Source organism: Convolutriloba macropyga, chromosome 15 (assembly GCF_964194025.1).
Source record: "Convolutriloba macropyga chromosome 15, txConMacr16.3, whole genome shotgun sequence".
Taxonomy (NCBI): Eukaryota; Metazoa; Xenacoelomorpha; order Acoela; family Convolutidae; genus Convolutriloba; species Convolutriloba macropyga.
This window is the reverse complement of record NC_134482.1, coordinates 36,358,085-36,381,337: the sequence shown is the minus strand read 5'-3', so window position 1 is coordinate 36,381,337 and position 23,253 is coordinate 36,358,085. Positions and strand designations below refer to the sequence as shown.

At 31.9% G+C, this 23,253-nt stretch overlaps 1 protein-coding gene across 5 annotated transcripts in view; it reads left to right on the top strand.

Moving 5' to 3' along the window:
• Positions 1-11,840, top strand: part of LOC142353918 (cysteinyl leukotriene receptor 1-like) — a 29,921-nt gene extending 18,081 nt beyond the window's left edge. For 4 of the 5 annotated variants that reach the window (XM_075406150.1, XM_075406151.1, XM_075406149.1 and 1 more), the window contains exons 2-3: positions 2,208-4,150; positions 11,667-11,840. In XM_075406150.1, the coding sequence (XP_075262265.1) occupies positions 3,845-4,150; positions 11,667-11,819 (459 nt within the window). In that variant the 5' untranslated portion in view covers positions 2,208-3,844 and the 3' untranslated portion in view covers positions 11,820-11,840. Of the gene's footprint in view, positions 1-2,141; positions 4,151-11,666 lie in introns of those variants that run through there. The other variant, XM_075406147.1, reaches the window with a different exon arrangement.
• The last annotated feature ends 11,413 nt before the right edge of the window (positions 11,841-23,253 follow it).

Genomic DNA, 23,253 nt, shown 5'->3' with positions numbered 1-23,253 from the left:
ATATGACATTATGGGTGTCAAGGGAATAAAGGGATTGGTGTCCCAAAATCTTTTTTTTAAAGAATTTGTTATGACCTTACTGGCTTCGACACCGGTTTTTCTCAAAAAAAAAAGTAAATTAATTTGATTTTTGTCATATTTGACGTTCTTTTTGTAGACACAAGAATTATTCTGGATAATTGCAGGTCTCAAAGAATTCTTTTGGATGAATAAGCGACCCTATTTAAATATTTCATTTTGTATTTAATGTTTTTCATGACTTTGTTTATAATTTTGCCCTTTTCTCTTTTTTGTCTACTTGTTACCTAGTCTCACTAATAAATGGTCTAATACTACTTTATCGGTGTTTGAAGAAGGCGCAAACGATTGTATTTTGAGGGCCGAAATATAGCTTGACGGTTTCGACAGCGTTTTCTGTCAAGTTTCAATTGAATTTTGGTTTGTTGTTTTTTTGTTGTTCTTCTTAGTCGCTTAAAGAAATGAATAAGGACAGGTCCTATTGCCCTTCTATAGAAACTTTAGTAATCGCAAACGTTTGTGATATTTTATTTGATTTCTAATGGTTTCATTTACTTTGAAGTTAATTCTTTTAAAAAAATAAGCGAATTTTTTTACTTTACTGTTTTTGTTCTTTTTTTGTCTAATTCTTGCCAAACCTTTTTATGGACTGGTCCATATCTTTTTTGGTAATTTATAAGATATTTTGTTTAGTTTTAGGTTCATCTGACGGTATGTTGACTTTGTTATTAAATTTTGTTTTTTAAAACGGGCAAAAAATTTTTGATGTAAATAATGTTTGTTGTTGTTGTTGTTGTTGTTTGATTTTGCTGTTTGTCTTTACTCGCTTTCTTAATATTGGCATATCACAGCAAGTTAATGCTTCAATTTTTACTCCACTGAGTTGTTTGCTTTGGAGGCTATCTTATCGTTCATACAGAATTTTTTGAAAAAAACTTGGGCTTTTTTGGGATTCAAAAAAAATAATTTTTGGGTTTTTCTATCTGTTCCTCATTTGGTAGAAAATTATGCCAAAATTGTGGATGGGCGGGGTTGGAACCTTATGTGCCATCGCAAATTACCGAGCCGCCTTGTTTCATATATATATATATAAACACTTTTTGAAACAGTAACCGAATATTACAATTTTCTCAGATACTCTTTTCTTTACTACTTTACGCTATTTCTTATACTATTCCATCCTGAAATATGGTATTGATGGTTTGAAGAAAGCTATCGATTTCATTGAATTCAACTTCTTGCAAGAGTCCGGCGAAAAGTTTTACAAGATAAATCATATCGCTTCTGTATTTGTTACAAGATTCTGGAAATTTTTGAGACGTCCAGCAAGAATTTTATTAAAATTCTGAATCAGCTCTTTATTAGAACAATCTAATTGTCGATTAATATTTGTTACCGCTTTTAGAAAATAATTTTGAGTCGAAAGCATATATTCTATTAAACGTCACAATCAAGAGGTCTTCCAAGGGCAACAAAATTTCTACTGAGCTGAAATTGAAGGTCTTTTAACAGACCGATGACGACCATAATAGAGAGTAAAGAGCCTATAAATAAGTTGCACACTTTGCAGCTTGTCGGCCGATTTTGACTTAAAACAAAAATGGAGAGTTGTTGAAAATTTCTCCCGATTACATGTTTCCTTTAATTTGATCAAAATTTTCGCAATTACGAGCGTGAGAAAATACGATGTGGAAACCCACTAAGGGTGCCATCATATGGAAAAACAAGCGTGACACAGGTAAGACGGCGTCTTTTGGTGGCGGAGGGGGGGGGGGGTAATTCAAAGAACCCTTATCATAGAAATTAGCATCTTGTCAAATATGTAAATGCGCCAATTAAGCCAATATTATCACTATATCCACCGTCTTCTTATCAACATACGATTACATGTATTTTGAGCAAATTTGAATTCGCCTAAACAAATATTGAAGCGATAATTTTATAATAAATTTCATTTTTCAGATGGTATTATGTTCCTTTAAAAATATAGCGCCAATGTGAAATCTTAATTTTTCCCACTTTCAGTGCAAATAAATTTTTCACAATCTTTTCAGGTCTTAATTTTTTTTCAGCCAATAGCGTTTGTTGATTTCATTTACATATTGAAATGTTTTCACCAAAAACTGAGCGGTTTAGTTCACTTAAACAAAACAGACTTTGATTCATTTTTCCTATTATTTCTATTTTAGATTCATTCCCCGTTCTTAGTTGTGCGCTAGTTATCCTGGAGAAGAAACCCGATCGGAGCAATTCGAAAACTTGGGAAAACAAATCTTTCCTTGTCACTTTAAATTGGAGCTGAACTTTTAATTGGTTTTCCTTAAATCCTCCCCCATCGCAGGAATAGCTGAACTACCCTTTCCAATTACCCGCCTAATGCCCTGCTTACAAAACTTGGGCTAACAATGTATAGCTGGGCCCGCATGATATGATTTTGGGTTAAAATAAAAACCCTTCACTGTATCTCAACGACCACTCGCCCTGAAATAATTATCAGGAATTCCTAAAATTCCCCAAAAATTCGAATTTCGAAAGAATTTATATCTGCAAATTAAACTGCAATTTATCTTTATTTTTGTGGCACTTTAATTTTTATTCAATAAATTGCAATTTTATTGAAAACCTTCAAGATTAATTTTGGTTATAAATTACCGTCGGTTCGACTAGCATTTTATAGCCCATTTCGCCTGTTCTCGAATTTCAAGTTTATTCGTTTATCTTTAACTAACGAACATTGTTGTTATCAATCGTTTCATTTCTTATCACAGTTTGTTATTTTTATTTGTTTATCTGTAATGCCAAAACAACAAATTCCTAACAAACTGATGGCAAGCCTTAAAGAACAATTTTGAAATAAATTACTTGAGGAAAAATTTCTTACCAACTCAAATTGTATTTTACCCCTACATTTTTCCTCAAAATTGGTTATCAATATTTTCCTACAGGAACGCTAATTGTGCTAATAATTTCCCTGTTAAGCATTATTGTGCTATTTTGTAAACTCAATTCTAGACTTCTGTAGCTACCTTTGAAACCTTCTTTGAAGTTATCGTTTCTGATGAGTTTGCATTTCGAAATAAACACAAATACACACTATTTAAATTTCTTCAATTTTTCGCAAATTTGTTCAAAACGTTACCTAGAATCATTCTGTTTGATCTAGCAGAAAGAATTTTCACGCTTTGATAATTAATTACTGTAAATTCGATTCTACGCATTTTTCTCCATAACGTTACGATTTCATAGTTTATTTTTAATTTGTTCTCGTTTTACCCGGAAATCTTATTAGTTTTGTTTCGTTTGTATTCTAATTGTCATTTTTGATGCTTTCATAAACAACATAATTATTCGCAATGTCTGATCTTTTTGTCTGATTTGAATCGGGGTCTAAAAATAACACTGAAACTTTTTACGCTGCCCTATTTTCAGCATTTTTAATTAACCAATATTGAGTGTAGTTATCACATTTGTCCCATTTATTAGTCATATAGACCAGCAAAGGTATATGGTTAAAATAGTTCGTGAAAAAATGTTGTCCGCCTTTTCAATTTTTTTCATTATTACCTAATTGCGCAGACCTTTTCAATCCCATTCTTGTTTATGATTCCTTAAAATTTCTTGAAGAAAATATGAAATGTTAGAAGAATGTTAGAAGAAAATACCTCAACAAATTTTGCATAGATTCAAAATTCTGTTTCTGATTTCGGCGATCAAAATATCGATTTTGTCTTTGACGGCAAAATTTGCGTATTAAAGCGTATTAATTAGTTCTTTATAATTTTGACAATTTCTGCGGACGCAAATTTAATCAATTCTTTAATCAAAAATGTCGAAATTAATTTCAATGGACGGCAGTGAAAACAACTCAAACTCTTCGAACGACACAAACGATTACGATGATCAGATAAGAAGCATGTTATGGCAAGAATACCCCAACTCATTTTCGATTCCGATGGGATTTCTGCACCTTCTAGCGTTCTTCGGCTCCTTCCTGGGAAACCTTTTGATTCTGTCGGTGAAAATTTTCTCCAAAAGAGGGCGGGCAACCCGGAAAAGCAGTTTCCTACTCCTGAATTTAGTAGTCAGCGATCTTCTTACGAGTTTATTCTGCATTTTACCAGCTACTGTACAGGTAAGAACGAATTCATGCCCGTAAAAAATTAAAGATTGTTTAAATTTTAAAATATAAATTAATGTTTCAGAGCTGAACAAGAAAATTATGAAAATTAATTGATGAGATAAATAGATGATGTGTAAATTCATTGCTCGATGATACCTGTTGTTTTTTGTTTATTTTGTTCTAAACTCGCTTTATGTCGCTGAATTATGTCGATTGATTCTATCTAAATTCTGTCTTGAAGAATGAATTCAAATTCAAATTTAAATTTAACTCTCATCTTTTCGGGTTCCGTGTTCCTGGAAACATACAACGTTTCCAGGAACCAGGAACTAAAATGAACAGAAAAATGTTTCCGCTTCCCTGTCTGAAACTAAAAAAAACTCCGAAAAGATCGTCGGGGTGTTTTCTCCCAAAAAAAAAACACCGGGTGTGATCTTATCCGATTTTTCCTTCAAATATTCATTTATTTTTTGCAAACATTGTTTGTGATATGGTGTGTAAATCTGTTCAATTAAGTCCAGATACGCCAGCAGTATAGAAGTTGTTTACAGAAAAACTGGTGACACTTGTTCAAAATTGTCGTTTTCCAAATTTTCCCAAAATTGGACGTTATTTCAGAATCAAAATTGATTTTCAAGCAATAGCAACGAATAAAAAAAACAGTGAATGCACAAAAGCATCAGATGTCTTCTCAGAAATTTTCGCCTTTTCAAATTTTTTCCATTAAGACACTTTCTGTTGAACAATTTTGACAGAACGTAAGACGGCGGCATTTTTATTGAAACTATAATACAAAACATCAAACGCAAACTCAACAAAAGAGGACAAAACATATCGCAAAACAGAGGGAGTTGAGCCTCCCACAAAATATCACAAAATTTATGAAGCAAATATTTATGGAACTAAGTTTGCATAAGATGAAAGCGGAAAAAATAGACTTTGACTTTCATAATATGTGAAGAAAACGTCTCAATAATTTTTGCCTGAAAATCTCAATATTTTTGTCGAAAAAAAGTTAATAATGCAGGAAATTATTTAATTATCTAAGAGTAAAGCTAGCATTTGGGAATGAGAACAATGCATATTACTGCGACAGCGAACAAAAATTAGAAGTTGTCCGCACAAAACGCAAAAACTAGTATCGGTAAACGCAAAAACTGTTTTGATTGTTCTCATTCTGGTTTTAAAGTAATTAGTTGCTCGTGTTTCAATTAACGATCCAGAAACTGGAAAGTGTCACAATTTAGCACCAAAAATACCAATTTCTAACCACTGCAACATTGTACGACGATTAAATTTTACTGAAACAGTAGGCAGATACAAATAATGACCTCTGAATACTTCGCGGAAGTCAACGTGTGAATATTTTGTTGACAAAAACTGGCACGCAATTTTGAAAAAAAAACTATTACTAAACTTGAAGGCTTATGGACCAATTTCCCAGCATCAACTATCAATAAACTGCAAAACTACAACTCAAAACAAAGCTGTGAACTAACTTGTTGTTCAGATAGTTGTTGAACAAATTAATTTTAACAAGCATGTTAAGGTCCTATGCGGGAAAAAGTCAAAGACTTGCGCCCTGTTTTTTTGACCCGAATCATTTCTAACATACAGTGTTTAAGTACAATCAATACGGCCAATTATTATTTCGGCATCTTAGAAATAGTAAAAGCACATAAAATATATTAAAACAGAAATGAAAATCATATCTTTAGGAATAGGCAATAAAAGTCTACCTCAGTACTAAGAGAAGAACAAAAAATCTACTCTGTTAAAACGTTACCTATTTTTCAAGTTACTACACAAACCTATCGAAATACAAACAAAAAAAGATTAAATTTTTCGACGGTCTGATAACTGAGAAAAAGAACGAAAATAGTCAGACAGAAAGAAAAAATTGGCCACAACAAAACGTATTCAAGGTCAGTGGTTTTAGCACTAACAGAATAGGTTGTATAATTAGAAAGCTACTAAACTACATCGGCTAATAGTCTAACCTGATTTTTTCAAAATATAAAAAAATGGGAGAAACGAATTCAAAACTTTTCAGATCATTTCTGGGGATATCTCTAATGTACTGATTATCTTTCTTTTCTTGCCGTTCTTTGCGCTTTAGTTCCGCTATAAGCCTTTTTCAAGCTACCTGGAATAAAATTATGGTTTTTAAATATTATTCTAGCAATGAAAACGAATTTAGTCAGCTCATGTTCTGATACAATAGTGCCATAACCTACAAAATTAAAAACCACCAAAAGGTGGCAACCATCGACCACTCGATAGATAATCAACATCTCGTTTGCGCATCGGAGTTGGATAGTTTCTCTAGGGAGATGTAAACCGTCCGGTATTTTTTATCCAGATGCATTATTTCTCTCTATTTGCTGTCGTTTCAAATTTCCCTCCCGTCTACTTTTCTCCTTTTCCAGAGGAAATACAGAATAGCTGACAACGTTAGAAAGAAAAATGAGATAAGAAAGTAAAAAAAATGAAAATTATTGGGTAAAGTTTTTTGACTGAAACAAAATCCACTGTAGTACTCTCAATTAAGAACCTTTTTTTTTCAAAATTTAACTGAACTTGAAAGTAAAACCAGAAACAAGCATTTTTTGGCTTCCCAATACTCGACATATGGATCCCCAAAGTCGCACAAAGAATACCAGTAGAGCTACAAAAATGTAAACAACACTTGGAGTCTCCTCATCTTTGATTCTAGTGTCCGTCAAGGAGATAGAACAAAAAAAGGTTTAATTTTTTATCGTGAAATCGGTAGCCGGTTTTAGTTTGATCAGTATTATATATGTTAATATCAGTAGATGAGAGCTTGATTTTTTACGAACAACTGTATTCAGGGGAGAGAAATCATGCTAATATTCTTCTAGTTTTTCTCCAAAATTTTATCTATTTGACATTTACATATGAAACGGTAAATATCAAATAGATAAAATTTTGGAGAAAAACTAGAAGAATATTAGCGTACGAACAGCAGTGAAAATTTGGACAACAGTTTTCTTTTTTAACGCTCTGAAAACCCAAATATAAAAATCTTTAGTGTTTCCCTTATAAAGCAAACCTGTTTATATGAGATCCCCGTATCCCTAATATTTCCATTTCTGCTTTGTTATCTTTTTTTGTCTGTTCTAGGGAGAACCTACATTTTGAAGGTTTTGCTTAAGAAACGATATTTTCTGTCGGTGTTACTTTTCTTGGTCTCAATTGTTTGTTGTTGTCAAGAAATTTGATTGAATTCATAAGAGAACACCATTTGGTTTTTCAGACAAGCTCGAAGTAACATTTTTTTGCTTCTTTTTTGCCCTATCGCTGAAGCCACCAAAGTTACCGCCTGCTGGAAGTACCAACCCTCGCCAGATTTAGGTTTTTTTAAAAAAATGACCTGGATTGTATCTTCGATACGCAGTCAACCTTGAAACAGCTCATCTTCTCATATGTACTCACGTATTAGGATACAGGTTTAATTTAACAAGTTTGAAATTTCACCCTACACTGTGTTCATTGAAAAATCAAGCGTCACAGTATTCGTTGATTGCAATTTTTCAATTGGTGTCATTTATCTTTAAGTGGTTTACAAAAAACAAAAAAAAAGTGCTACAAATTGGATTTCAAAATGTTTTCAAAAGGTCAAAAGTTGAACAAAGTAGCGAAAATTTTTCCTTCTCGTACCTTTCATTCAGTCAGCGTCAGAACGGAATGAGGACATTCTCAGAATAAAATATCTTTCAGAACTGTTTCAGAAAATTTTCAAAATAGTTCCTGTATTGATTATGAATCCTCTCTGAATCCGAGCAAAATTCAGAATCTATGTCCTCTGAAATCCTCGGAATCAGAGAAAATACAGAATGCATTTCTGAATTAGCTCTGAATCAGAATGAAAATCAAAAACTTTTTCCAACACTGCAGACTCACATTAAAAGAGACTGACAAAACTTCCCATCGATTATTTAACCATTATTTAAACGGTTTTTGCAATTGATCGCTTTTTCAACAACTTTTTTTTCGAAACATATTTAAACTCAGAACACTTTTTTGGCCCAGAACCATTTTCAATGTAGCACATGGAACTCCATTTTGGAAGAATTGCAATGGACATAGATGTCGCTCAGAAACCTTCTGGAGCATTTTCTGGGCAATTTTTGTAGAAAAAAAAATCGGATACGAAAAAAAGTTGTTCACTTCAAACTTTTGTGAATATCTCGGGAATTACTTCACAATTACTAAGAGCCGTAGCCTCTTTCCGATGATACAATACACCTCTTGCTTCGGTTAGCCAGTTGGTTCCTTTAATCTGCCTGCTCAAAAAGTTATTCGTGAAAAAGTTTCAAATTAATAGCACCGTGTGTCAAATTGGTGTCACACAAATTTGGATACTACAATCTATCCGAGTAACCCAAAAATATGGGCTCCTTGGATACCTCAATGGTTGGGGGTGTCCCGCTCATTTTCTTACTTTGTTTAATCGAGTTGAGGGGGTCAAAAAATTGCCATATTTATATATAGTTTTAAATATAAATATGCCAACTCCTATCAACTTAGGGAATACATAGCCGAAAGAAAAATAAATATTTAAACTTACAGAAGTCCCTGTTTTCGGCTGCAATGAGGAATAAAAGCTGACCTATATGAGAGAATATTGACTCTTTACCATTACCTATTTCTTCTTTTTTTGAACAAAATTTTCATACTGAACTAATTTTTGGGTTGAAAACCTCCCAAACTAAAATACCTATTCTGTTTCGTCCCTTAGCACATATTTTGATGACCTAATTAAATGAACCAAAAAATCTGATCAACTGATTTTTGCTGATTAAAAACACCGATCATATCAACATGTAAACCAGCATGGAATCATGTTATCTCAAGTCTGTGTTTTAGCTGTAAAACCTTTTAGGAAGAGCCTACATTTTGAAAGTTTTGCTTGTGAAACGATATTTTCTGTCGGTGTTACTTTTCTTGTTCTCAATTATTTGTTGTTGGCATGAAATTTGATTGAATTCATAAGAGAACATCATTTGGTTTTTAAGACAAACTCGAAGTAACATCTTTTTGCATCTTTTTCCCCTACCACTGAAGCCCCCAAGGTTTCCGTCTGCTGGAAGTACCAACCCTTACCAGATGTAGGTTTAGAAAAAATTGACCTGGATTGTATCTTTGATACGCAGTCAACCTTGAAACAGCTCATCTTCTCATATGTACTCCTTTATTAGGATACAGGTTTAATTTAACAAGTTTGAAATTTCACGCTACACTGTGTTCATTGAAAAATCAAGCGTCACAGTATTCGTTGATTGCAGTTTTTCAATTGATTTCATCTATCTTTCACTGGTTTACAAAAAACAAAAAAAAACTGCTACAAATTGGTTTTCAAAATGTTTTCAAAAGGTCAAATTTGAACAAAGTAGCGAAAGTTTTTCCTTCTCGTACCTTACATTCAGTCAGTGTCAGAACGGAATAAGGACATTCTCAGAATAAAATTAATTATCTTTCAGTACTGTTTCAGAAAATTTTCAAAATAGTTTCTGTATTGATTATGAATCCTCTCTGAATCCGAGCAAAATTCAGAATCTATGTCCTCTGAAATCCTCGGAATCAGAGAAAAATACAGAATGCATTTCTGAATTAGCTCTGAATCAGAATGAAAATCAAAAACTTTTTCCAACACTGCAGACTCACACTAAAAGAGACAGGCAAAACTTCCCATCGGTTCTTTAACCATTATTTAAACGCATTTTGCAATTGATCGCTTTTTCAACAACTTTTTTTTCGAAACATTTTTAAACTCAGAACACTTTTTTTGCCCAGAACCTCTTTCAATGTAGCACATGGAACTCAAGTTTGGAAGAATTGCAATGGACATAGATGTCGCTCAGAACAACTCTAGACCTTCTGGAGCTTTTTCTGGGCAAATTTTGTAGAAAAAAAATCGGATACGAAAAAAAGTTGTTCACTTCAAACTTTTGTGAATATCTCGGCAATTGCTTCACAATTACTAAGAGCCGTAGCCTCTTTTCGATGATAAAATACACCTCTTGCTTCGGTTAGCCAGTTGGTTCCTTTAATCTGCCTGCTCAAAAAGTCATTCTTGAAAAAGTTTCAAAATAATAGCACTTTGCAAAACTGGTTTGTGTCAAACTGGTTCCACACAAATTTCGATACTACAATATATCCGAGTAACCCAACAATATGAGCTCCTTGGATACCTCAATGGTGGAGGTGTCCCGTTCATTTTCTTACCTTGTTTAATCGAGTTGAGGGGGTCAAAAAATTGCAATATTTTTATATAGTTTTAAATATAAATATGGCAACTCCTATCAACTCAGGGAATACATAGCGCAAAAAAAAGAAATATTTAAACTTACAGAAGTCACTGTTTGCGGATGCAATGAGGAATAAATGCTGACCTTGATGAGAGAACATTGACTCTTTACCATTAACTATTTCTTCCTTTTTTGAACAAAATTTTTCATACTGAACTAATTTTTGGGTTGAAAACCTCCTAAACTAAAATACCTATTCTCTTGTGTCCCTTAGCACATATTTCGATGTCCTAATTGAATCAACCAAAAAAATCTGATCAACTGATTTTCGCTGATTAAATACACCGATCATAGCAACATGTAAACCAGCATGGAGTCATGTTATCTCAAGTCTGTGTTTTAGCTGTAAAACTTTTTCGATCATTTCGCTTTCTACTATAAAAAAGAAAAAATACTTTTAGACAACAAATGGATAGATCTCTGGAATCAACTATTAACCATGAAACTTGATCGTTTAAGCTCCAAATAAAATACATGAAAATTCCTTGTTACAAATTTTTACAGCTGAGTACAATTTTCAGGATGAGTGTGAAATAAGGAGTTTCCCTTTCAGGTGTTTTCTAAGCATAATATGCAATTGTTGGTCATAAACAGTAATAGGGCGGGTTGTCGACTAGATTTTGGTAAAGTTATAAACACAGGATATCTGTTCCAGATGTTTTTAAAAGTCAACTAAATTAGCATTTTCCTTGATCTCTTTTTTTCTATGTAAGCATTGTGTATGCTGAAAACGTAGTCGACACACCTTACAAGAAGAAGCGAAGTGGCTAATTTGCAGAAGTCACTGTTCGTTGCTATAATATGGCTTAAATGAGGACCTTGTGGGTAAAGGTCTTCTTTTTATCAATTAAAACACTTGAAATAAAAAGTTTTTAATAACGCTTCTTTTTTAAAAAAATTTTGGATCACTTCCGGTTGTGCCCCCCCAACTTATTAGGTACATATTATTTGCAACATCATCGCCCAATAGCCCGGGTCATATTTTACATAATGTACATCTGCTATGTGTAATGGCAGGTGGGGAGGGGGGAACAAACGGAAGAGATCCTAAAATTTTAGGATCTATTCTTTTTCGGCTCCCAGTGTTTTTTTCGACCCCACTTCGGGGGTACATTCTTCTAGGGGTACATTGTATCATTGTACTTTCTCATCATCTACAGTGAAGATTTTCGGCATTGATGCATTTTGTATTCCAGGTGTTTTTCCACGGCTACTGGATGTTTGGCGAGTGGCTGTGCTCTGTGTACGGACTTCTGATGTACACTGGGGTCACCTGTTCATACGTCTTCATGACTCTACTCGGAAAGTTTCACTCTCAACAAAATCTCAAAGTATATGCCCCTCTATGATTTAAATTTCGCTTGACTTGAGCCGTCAAGTTTGATAAATTAGTGGTGAAACTGTAAATTCACCATCAAATTATGTAATATTTCAGCGGTAAAAAACTGTTTGCGATAAAAAACTGGGAGATTTTTTCAGAACGTTTATATTAAGTAAAAAAATTTGCAACGTCACGTTACTAGTACTATAGTGGCTAAAGTCAAATTTAAACAATTCTTCGTTGTTTTTAAATAAAAATTTAGTTGAAAAAACAACGATTGATTTTTTGAAAAGTCGATTCTTTGAATCTCTTGCAGTTTCTACATATATAATACCTTACCCGTACCCACCAATGTACTATCGGAAATCTACATTCCGCATTATGTTAAAAATTCATTTGAGAAAGACCATTTAAAAAACCAAACAACAAAATAACACCATGCCATTACTGAAAAATGAAAAAAAAATTCTACAAAATTTTAGTAAGAATTATTTTATGGATGGACACAAAACACACCACAAAAACTTGAAACTCTTTTTACTTGATTGGAGGCAAATAGACCTGCAAAGAGCATTTAAGGGACTGTGAAACTCAAAAAATCTGTAATTTATCAGAATGCGACAAATCTCTTTCTGCGAGAAATAAAAACTTTTTTAGGAATGTGCAGTTTAAATTAGCTTAAGTAACAAAAAATTGCTGCCCTGATGCAGTACAACTATTACAAAATACAGAAGAGTTTATGTAAAAGTTTATGTGGAAGTTATATCTGAAACTTGAAAGTAACATAACAGCACAATTTTCTACCTCTTTGATCCTAACAAGCTGACAAGAAGCTATGATGGTCGGATTGCTGACTGTTTGTAAAGCGAGGCTGCAGATTTTTGGAATATAATGATGAAAATACTTCACTTTTTTCAAAAAATATATAATACAGCATCTGACAAAAACACAGAGATCGAATTATGTAGAACTTTGTAAAATTGCCTCTACTTTTGAATTGTATGCAAATGTATTTAATAACTAAAGATCTATGAATTATGATACTATTTGAGAATGGACCTTGAGAAAAAAAATTCTCAAATTGGTAGTGAATTTTCTGAAAAAAAAACTGAAAAAATAAGAAAAACGTTTAAGCTTTGACGGCATACTAATTAGAACTCAATTTAACACACAAAAAAAACAAAACAACGTCTTTTCGTCAAAAAAAAACCTAATTAATGAAAACTGATCGAGATTCTGTGATCAAGTAATGAGAAAAAAATGAAAACAAAACTAGCTCATTAATTTTTAAGGTTCTGAATTCAATTTTATTACTGGCATACGGCAAATCTCGTTTTGTTATTGAAATATGAATAACAACAAAAAACTATCAGAAAAATTATATCAAATGTAGTCAGAAATTTTCCAGAAGGAAGTTGTTAGGTAGTGAAGCATAATCATGAGAAGAGTTAGTTTGATGTTTATTGCTGTTGTTTATTACTTTGAAAACTACAGAATACTGAGAAACTTTGAAACTTAAAGTCAACAATCTGGACAGATAAAAGAGGCATTTACTGGGCTCAAAGTTGAGAAAACTTGCAGTGATTTGTTCATTTTCTATTATATATTTATACTTCATCAAAATGCACTCCACATTCGTTGAAATCTTTTTCGAAACTTTTTTAGGACATGAAGAACACACACACACACACACACACGCACACACACACACACACGAACACTCACACACACGCACACATATATACATATATACATATATATATATATATATATATATATATATATATATATATATATATATATATATATATATATATAAATACATATATATATTAAATATATATATATATATATGTATATATATATATATATGTATATATATATGTGTGTATATATATATGTATATATATATATAAATATATATATATAGATATGTATATATATATATATATATATATATATGTATATATACACTTATATATGTGTGTATGTGTGTGTGTGTGTAAGTGTGTGTGTGTGTGTGTGTGCGCGCCATATATATATATATATATATATATATATATATATATATATATATATAGTATATATATATGTGTGTGCGTGTGTGTGTATGTGTGTTTGTTTGTGTGTGTTTATGTGTTTACAAATGTATCACGATTGATTTATTATCTGCAGGTTAGCAATCTTCAATCAAAAACATTTCGTTAAAGCACTCAAGCACTCATATCTCATGTTCCAAATATTAAGTTTTGTACTATTAAAGCCAAGTATTGTGTTGGTATTGCGATTTTTTATACTTGGTAAAAAATAGTCAACGCTATATTAAAAGTCACTTCTTAACAAAAATTCATAAGAAAGGTAAATAAGTAACCGCCAATAAGTTTTCGAATTTTTGCTGCCGCAATTTTTGCGTTAAAATTGTGGAACATTAAATCTCTTCATCACTCATCATTGTTAACCGTGTCCATTATACAGTCTATTATTATTCCTATTGGTCCAAATTTGAGAAAAAAATTATTTTGAAACATTGAACCATTAGGTTGTCAAATTAAGAATATTGTTTTCGTTCATTCTTTGCAATAGTATTTTTTTAATTATGTTGCAACTGGGCAAAAGAACAACTAAAAAAATCAAAATTTGCAAAAGAATTTGTTTTATTTTTGGCCCCGCAAGTGTAACCTGACAGATGTTAAAAAGCAATTCATCAACGCGCGGTTCTGCTAGAGGTTTTTTTCTCTCCGGAAGTTTTTTGAACTACGTAGTTTTTTAGAATTAATAGATGACAGTTAGATTTTTAGATTTCATAAAAAAAAAACTTTATATAAATTTTCTATAACTGTTTTGAAGACTTTTGAAGATTTGGAGTTTGCTGTTCTAAAACCCCTAAATCCTAATCACCAGTCTAGTAGCTTGCAATTCTCATCTTATATAACGGCTCCGATTTTTGCGTCAAGGATAATTATTATACTGTCTCATTTGGAGGTGACTGCAATAAATAAGGTAACTTTTGGGAACAATCGGCAAAATTTTAGCAATGGTTTTTTATCATCGGCTTTGCTCTCTTTCCTAATTTTAGATTTCATTGAAGTTGAGAATTAAAGTAAGATCATTACTCAGCTTTATAAAGTAATGAGTATTAGTGAGCTAAGCGCTAAATTGAGGCATTTTTTAAATTTTTTTCACGGGACTAGCGTCTGTTCATAAATACGTCACGTTTTCCGCCTTTTTAATTTTATTCGACAGCAAACAACCCTAAAACTTGACCAGGGTTTTTGGAGCAACAAAATTATAAACTTAATGAAATTAGACAAATTTCAAAACCTCTAATAATTCTAACGAAATTATAGCATCCATAACTCCAAAAAATCCTTCCAACTCCAAAAACCTGAAAACTTCAGTTTACATGACCTCTTAGTTACTTGATGTAAAATACTGTTTACATAATACATCACTCTCAAAAACCGATTTACATATATTATCTCAAATTCCCATTTTCAATTCTGCCCTAACTAAACTAACCCAACCCTTGCGCCAATTTCTTACTTCCTCTCCACGCGTGTGAACAACTTTAACCAGGATTGCAATTTGACCTGATGAGGGAATTTCGCCCATTTTTGGAAAGGGTTAAGTTTTCATTCAAAACCCGCAGTGACAAAATTGTCACACGCATTGCATTAGTATTTTGATCCCTTGAGAATTAAGGAACCACTAAAGTAATTACATTTAAAATAAGTACTTTTTTGGGGCATTGAGGGTTGGAAAGTTCCATTTTTCCATCTGCCGGCCATTCAAAAATTGGGAGCATTTAAATCTGGTATTGTCATTTTGAAGTATTACTAGTTATTAACATAAATTAATGTGGCCTTTTTGCAAAGTGGCATTCAAAATGCTATCAATCAATTTCGACTGATTTAGCGGAATTTATTGCTTAAAATTTGTAATAGAACAAGGAGGCTCTGTAACGTGCGTAGCGTATGCACTTAATGTTCCGACCCCGCTAATCCACATTTTTGAATTAATAGTCTTCTAAATTAGGAAGAGATAGAAAACTTCCGAAAACTTACTTCTTTTCGAAAATAAGTGATGTATGAACAAAAGAACAAAAAATAGCCTGAAACTCAAACCATCAAAAGAAGTAAGCAATGCCGCTTAAGAGGGCCGATGATATATGCCATTGAGAAGACTACTAGACAAGGCAAAAAACAAATCAAACAATATTTACGACTATTTGAGCTGAAAGCCTCTAACAAATTAAATCTTGTCAATAACCAGATTATATCATACAACTCCGACTGAACGACAATTATATAAAAAATCAAGTAAGTTTTAGTTAAAAACATTATCGAAGCCGATAAAACCATAATCTATTCACTATGAAAGTTACATCTAATTATTTGCCCCTTCTTTTAAGGCCATTTTTGGTGACCTGGCATTAATGTATTTATGCCAAAAAAGACCTCAAAAACGCAAGTTTCCAAGCCAAAAAAATAAATACAAAAAGCCATTTTTCAAAACAAAAAAAAACAGTGGCTACTAAATTTCAAATAACTGAGAAAAAACAACCTTTCAGCTGAGGCAAATTTCTTTGAAAGAAAAGAACAATAAGCTTGCTAATATTAACACTAGACAAGGTAAGTCGTAACTCTAAAGCACGCCAATGAAAGTTGCACTAATATGGACAAGTCACATAAATACAAACTAACAACTATCACAGAACTAATTAGAAGCAACTAAAAATTAAAAACAAATTTACGCAAACAAAGTGTTACGGTCATAAAAACCATGAGCTTTTAATTGAATAAATAATCTATTTTCCTTTGGCCTCATTTTCTTCTGAAAAAGATTTGCCGAAAGGTAAACAGAATTTTGGGTTCCTTGCATTAAAATAACATTCCGAGAATTTACACAGAAAAGTGACCTGCACAGATAACATCACTTATATTTTCATAATTCAAAAACATAAAGTCGAGAAAACAACTAGCGATGGACACAAATCCTTAATCAGTTTCCTTCATACTGAATCGGAGGCAACTGAATCTTGTGATTATCAATACTATATCAAGCAATATGACAGAACGACAATTAAATGCAAAAGAAAACATATTAAGTAAGTTATGCTACAAAACATTATCGAAGCCGATAAATCATAATCTGATCACTCTGAACGTCCCATCTAATCAATTGCCCCTTCTTTCAAGTTTTGTTGGTGACATGCCCCTAATTTAATTATATCAAAAAAGTCCTCAAAAGGGCAAAATTCCAAACAAATCCGAACAAAATCCAAACAAAAATCCAAAAAATCCAAAAATCCAAAAAATCCGAACAAAACATACCAAAAAACCGTTTTTCAAAAGAAAAAAAACAGTGACTACTAAATTTTAAATAACTGAAAAAGAACCTTTCAGCTGAGATAAAACAACAAATTGACTAAAATAGCAAAAAAGGAGAGGTTCACGTATGCACAAAAGTTTTGAAAAGAAAAAAACAATAAGCTTTCAATTAATAACACCAGATAGGATAACTTGTAACTCTATAGGACAACAATGAAATTTGCACCAATAGGGAGAATTTATCAATACAAACTGAGAACTATTTGAGAACTAAAAAAACTACTAAAATTCAAAAACAAGTTCACGCAAACAAAGTGTTAAAGTCATCAGAACCATGAGCTTTCAATTAAAAGTATATTCTATGTTCATTTCACCTCATTTGCTTCTGAATAGGATTTGCCAAAAGGTAAACCGATTTTTGAGTTGATTGATCTTGATAACATTTCTTTAATTAACCATAAAAGGAAGACAAATAGCAAAAAAAACGGTTCCATAAGTAGTTCGAAATTTTGTAAGAACACAAATAAAGACTAAAATGTGCCTTTAATCTTGCTGCGCGTTCTAAAAAAATGCTAATAGTTGCAAATGTTAGAGAAAAATGTATTTTTTAAAAAAGTCGGTAAATCAATAATAATAAACTTTGTATAAATAAATAATTATGTTAGAAAAAACCGGCCAATTTTTAATTCCGGAACACTCTCCTAGGAATTCAAAGTGAAATTAGACCTCTTTGGAGTGCGTGAAGATTGATGCATCAGTTTTTAGTTTTCATCTTCCGCAAATTAAAAAAAATTGTGCTATAGAAAAATAGTTCTTCCTTTTTCGATGAAAGGAACAAACGCAGAAAGATAAGAGAACGTCAGAAGACGAAACAAAGAAACCTTGCAAGGTACACCTCAAAAACAATCCAAAGAATTGATTTAATTTTAAACCATAAAAAAATTTCATTTCTAAAGGAAAAACAAATTAAGACCATGGCCACATTTGTGAAAAAATGCACATGAAAATCGGAAAACAATGAGGAAGTTATTGATCAAAGAGTAAAAGTTTTAAGAAATGATAAAAAAAAGAACAATTTACCATTTTTATCAAATTATCCACAATTTGTCTCTTCCCATCGTTACAACGAGCAAGTAATTTAAAAACCTTGTATTGAGCAGTGAGAAAACAAAAAAAGTTTCAACAGTTTTGATGGCTGCAAAAGAGGTAATTGAACTGCAAAAGAAGACTAGTTTCACAAGTCCGCTTTAAAATATTAATTAAAAAAGGCATGCCCGTCGAAAAACAAATTAACTGAAAATTAGAATCAATTATTTTACTAAAATTATGCCGTGCAAGAAGGCCCAAAAATGATGGTCAAGAGACTGAGCAATAATACCACAAACAAAAACAGGAAAACTTGAAATGCTAAAACTTAATGGTTTTAAAGGTTCCCTTATTCATCTTAAGCAAACGATCAAGTCTGTCGGTAATAAGAGTAAGGGATGAGGCAGCAGTAAGTTTAACGAAACTAGCAAAAATCAACAGATCACAAAAATTTTTCAAAATCGAACAGTAATTAAGTCAGAAAAGGCACTAGCTAAGAATTAGCGCAAAGAATATCCGATAATTGATGCATCATTAGCTGAAGATGTGATTTGTAAGTAAAGACCCTAAGCAATTAGACAACAATCTGAACAATAAGAAATCGAGAAACACGAAAATTCGATAAAATTTCATTTGAAACATTTGTCGTCAAAGTCAAGAAAAACATTAGTTTGAACTGAAATAGTTTAAACTAATAAATTAATCCCTACAAGCAACCCATGAGATCTCCCTTAGTGAGATCGAATAGACAACAAAAAATACAACAAGTACTCGCAAACTCAAAAATTTGCAAAAAATAAACGGTATCTCAGTAAAAAAAAACAAGATAACTGGAAACTAGAGCCAATGGATGCACCAAATTAAACCGTACAAGAAGTCCAACAAAAATTGTTGCTCTTGAGAATAAGCAATAAGTCCAAACAAAGAAAAACGTGCAAGGATAAAAAACTTATAATTTTTTTTAAAATATTCTCAAAATCATGAAAACGACCACTTTGAACTCAGGCGACTAATTACGCTTCTCTAATGGTCTCAAGCAATTGATGAAATGTGTCAGTAATTAAAAAAAGGGATAAAGCAGCAATAAGTTTAAGAAAAATAGCAAGGTTCAACGAATCACTATATTTTTACGAAAACATAGCGTATAAGTCAGAGAAGGCACTGGCTAAGAACTGACATAAAAAGTGCACATAATTGAGGCATTCTTAGCTAGATGTGAGAATTCCAATTGAAGAGACTATGCGACTATCCAAAACAATAACTCTATAAACTCCAAATTTCGATAAATTTTCTTCAAAAAGATAAATCTCAAAGTCATATAAACTATTAGCTTTGAAGATGAACAATTAAACCTATTAAATTAATCCTTACAAGCAATCTACGAGACTTTTCTTTAGTGAAGTTAAACCATAAGACAAAAAAAAGTGCATTAAAGACTCGCAAAACTCAAAAACTCATAAATCACAAGTGTCAAAGTAAAGAAAATCACTAGCAAACAACTCAAACCATTATTGAGGTGCAAGTATGCATCATTAGCAAAAATTTAGACTGGTCATTATTTGTGCTAATTAATCAGACTTCAGAAATAACAAAAAAAAGCAACAAATTAAAAAAAATAACTTATATTTTTTGACAAACAGTAGTTTCGAAGTGATGAAAAGCATTCGCAAGAAGTTAATTTTTCAGTTAGTTGCAGATACGTGCAATTAGAACAGATTTGTGTTATTTTTATAGCAATCATTAGAAGAAACGGTGAAAACAGGAGTCAAATGGTCTCGCCCGAACAGAAATTTTGTTCAGAAACCAAAAAATTCATTGAAATAAGTACTTCTGACTCTACTTGGATGGTACTGTGAGAAGATTTTGCTTGAAACCTGCTCGTATTTCCACTATTCCTACTTTTCTTTCCTGATTAAATTCGCCACTCTGTTTTGATTTCTCACTCATCTCAAAAAGCTGAAAAGAGTTTGAAAGAATTTTTTTAAAAAAGAGAGCACACCAGTAGAATCCAAATACTTTGTTCTGTAAAAACCAAGAACACCGCAAAATAGCTACGCTCGGCTTACAGCTTCGCAACTATTAACAAAACACTTTTGTGAATAATTCTGTCTATCATATATTTAAGGAAAAATTTAGCAAAGAGACGGAAAATCTGAACAAAAAGAACTGAAATCACTCAACTGTTCACAAAACTTTCAACCCCAATAACTCGTGGAAAAACGAAAATCAAAAAATTTTTTTAATGTTATATTCTAAACTGGACTGGCCTCCTAATGATATCAGTCACAACCCTCTTCGATTGATATGTAAATTGGCCAGAATTGACTGAACAAAAAAAATCGTTTGAGTATATATTTCCTCCCCCCTCTAAAGTGGTTCGGAACAAAAAAACATCAATTAACATTTAAAACATGGCCGACTTGAGGATAAGTTAAAAATATATATTTTTTTGGAATGTAAATTAGGTCAATATAAATTAATTAGGCTTTGTATGCTTTTTAAATCCGCAGCCACTTTTAACATCGTAATAAGAAGTTTCCCTGTAGTAAAAGAAATTAATATTGTCTCGTTGCTGTTGAAATAATTAACTTTTCGGTCTTTTCGGACTTTTCATATTATATTTTTTGCTTTTTCTATTCTAATTGCAATCTTAATTCACAAAAAATGAACTAGAATTTTTTTGCTGTCAATTAGTCGCGCTTAAAGCTGGAAAAAACATTTTAATTCTTTTCTAAATTTAGTTCATGAACGTATTTGAACTCTCTTAATTGTAAAACATATGGCGTAGCAGATGTTTGCTTAGATATCAATTTTCGCAGCCAAACTAGTGACTTTTGTATATTAATTTTTGCCAATTGAACAAAGTTTAAAAACTGCCAGTATTTTGGCGAATACATTAGTACCGGAAAACAATTTTCAATAAATGGTACAAATCTTATTGGTCTAAAATCTGACAATAAAACGAAATTTTACATCCTCTTGTAAAAAAAATCGACCTATAAAAATAAAATGAAGAAAATAACATTAAAAGAACTTTATGAACACAGCAGACTTGCAATAAGCAATAAAAAACATAAACATCGCCAAAAAAAAAACGTTGGGCGAGTCGCTCTCAAGAGACCGGCTTTGGTTGTTGCGGCTTCGGCAGAATAGCCCGACCCGCTTATTCCATTTTGCACGACAACAGTGACGTGAAACCGACGATCAGATGAACAAACGATAAGACGAATAATTGGCAGTTCAAAAAACAACCGTTTGTTAATATCCATTAGTTTTTTTTTGGAAACTTATGTGTCTTAGTCCTAAATTGGGATTAAAAAAGCTGTTGACAATAGTAACAATATAAATACAAAGAAGGAACAGACAGAAAATGTTCGTTCGAACGTTCAAGCATTGTTCAAAAAAATTTGTGTATGAAAAAAACGTGTCCAACTCAAATCACTTAGTTAAATAAGAAAAGCTATGTTAGGGGACAGATGAGACCTGCTATTTTTAACACAACGAGATAAGACAAAGAACAAGAACAAAAAAATCAGATAACGCCAACGAACATCATTCAAATTCAAAACTCGACGTCTGCTTTTGAAAAATAAACTTAATAATAAAGTCAAAATTCCGTCAAAAAGCGTAAACTAAACAAATTAAGTTGTATTTCACTGAAATCTGTATCTAGTCGACAAAAATGAACAAAAACTGCAAGTACAATCGTACGCTTAAAATTTTTGTAAACAAATACTTACAAATAATGAACACCATTATACATCAATTGGAATCTTTAAATAGGTTTTTGTTTCTTCACCAGGTTATACCTACATATGAGGACAATGAGATCTTTCATTAACCATAATCTATTCCGCAAAACACCAGATATAATCAATTGCGCCTTCCTCGAAAACCGAAAATGTGATATATGATGCCATTATCTAGAACATGCCATACGTCTACAACACGAATGATATACTTAGACAAAAAGAAAAAAAATAAATTACGTATATGCGGAAAAACCGGTGTCAAAGTTGTTAAAAGAAAAATGAATGCATTAAAAAGTTTAGATATTTAAATTGTGCACTTTTGAAATCAGTAATCAATTTTTTTCGTGCATCGATAGGAAGCTGCTAAGATCTGCAATTATCCAAATCTTTTTGCAAAAAGGAAGAAAAAGTTTTTATAAAAGCCTTTTGAATTCTGCATAAAGAGAGTGTCCAAGTCGGTAAAACTGAAATGTATTCACTAAAAACTGATGTTTTTCTGTGTGCTCTATTTAAAATAAAAAATTAACTTTGCTCTATTTAAAAGAGTTGAAATAATGTGATATCTGAACTGCCAATAACGTGACAAAACCAGAAAAAGAACTCCAAAAAATGTGGAAAAATCAAAAGATCGAAAACTTTTATTAAAGCCGTAGTACTAAGGCCGAAAAATGATTACTTAATACGTTTAATTGAAATAAATATTGGTTTACCATCCAACACAAAGACGATGCCAACTGTCTTTGTTGAGAGTGAACTTCAAATTGACCGAAAAATTGGCCAGAATAAATAATCTAACAGACCGTAAGCTTTTGACTTAAAAAATTAGATACGTTTCCTTGGAACAATTTAGAAATCCAATTGAAGTTGTCTCTATTCAGCCTTGATTTTACTTATTCTATTCTGTAATCAACATAAAAAAGCAAAAACTGCGAAAAATTAAATTAAAAAAAGGGCAGCGACTGATTACAATTCGAATTCTTTTTTGGACTCTAAAAAAACGATTGACCAAAACTACCCTTGCTAATGCTTTTCGTCCGTTAAGAACAAGTAATTGTTCCGATTAATATAGATATGGATAATTTGTCATAAGTGTCAATATATGGAAAATATTTCGTGCTTTTTAGATATTTATCGAGTTAAATTAGTATAAAACTGGCAAAATTTTAACTCAAGGGCACTCCCAAACGAAACACAAGTAAGAATAAACTTTTGAAGTTTAAAGTTTGCGTCAACTGTTTTTAGGTGTGTTAATCCGACAAACTTAAATAAAGAGGACTGAAGAATTTCATTTCGT